General features: G+C 56.5%; 1 protein-coding gene across 1 annotated transcript in view; it reads right to left on the reverse strand.

The window, feature by feature from the left end:
• The window catches only part of EFNB2 (ephrin B2), a 46,068-nt gene extending 45,280 nt beyond the window's left edge, over positions 1 to 788 (reverse strand). The window contains exon 1 of the mRNA XM_009286190.2: positions 26 to 788. Within this exon, the coding sequence (XP_009284465.1) occupies positions 26 to 153 (128 nt within the window). The 5' untranslated portion in view covers positions 154 to 788. The remainder of the gene's footprint in view (positions 1 to 25) is intronic.
• Positions 789 to 826: the final 38 nt, after the last annotated feature.

Consider the following 826-nt stretch of genomic DNA (forward strand, 5'->3'; position numbering starts at 1 on the left):
GGGGGGGAGCGGGTTGATAACTTACTTGGGGTTGGAGGAATTCCAATATATGGGGTCTAAAACGATGGACCTCGCCAGCGCAGTTCTGCATAAAACCATCACGACTCCCCAACAGTACTTCCAGGAGGAGGCGTCTCGCCTCCGCGCTGCCATGGTCGCAGGCGGCACCGAGTCCCTCCCCGGAGCCTCGCCAACTCCGCCGTGCGGCTTCCCCGCACCTGAGCGGCAACAGCAGGGTGGGCGCCCGGTATCCCAACAGGCGGGACGATTGGTAGGGAAGAAAGAATTAAAAAAAAAATTAAAAATCACACGCGAAGGGTCGACGATGCACTTGGTGAGAGCCGCAAGCAGATCTACTGAGTCATGTATGCCGTTCGCATGTAGGAAATTCTCCTGCGAGGTAAGATCCAAGCTACCTCCGAAGTAACAACAGCAGTAACAAAAAAAAATGCAAACGCCTAGTCCTTCCTCTTACTGGGGGTCTCCTGGCTGCCTTGGAAGATGCCACTCAAACTGCCAACTCCCATTTGGATCCAGTGCGCCATACACGTTCACAGTGTCTAAGGCTCGCGTGAAAAGGAGTAGAAGAAAGGTAAAAGAAAAGAAACGGCGGTAGGAGAAATAAAGGGGTTGGGGGAAAGGGACGCAGCCTCGGCAGGAGGCTCCTCCTGCGTGTCTCTCACTGCTCCCTGCAGTTTGCAATCCGCACAGGCACCAGCCCGGGCTGTTTCGGGGAGCTCGGAAGCAACCGCGAGTCAATAAATCCACTCCGAGAGTCAGCTCCCCCGGTCCCGGGGAGGCGCATCCGCAGGGCTCCGGCTTCCCC

Source organism: Aptenodytes forsteri, unplaced genomic scaffold (genome assembly GCF_000699145.1).
Source record: "Aptenodytes forsteri isolate BGI_AS27 unplaced genomic scaffold, ASM69914v1 Scaffold204, whole genome shotgun sequence".
Lineage (NCBI taxonomy): Eukaryota > Metazoa > Chordata > Aves > Sphenisciformes > Spheniscidae > Aptenodytes > Aptenodytes forsteri.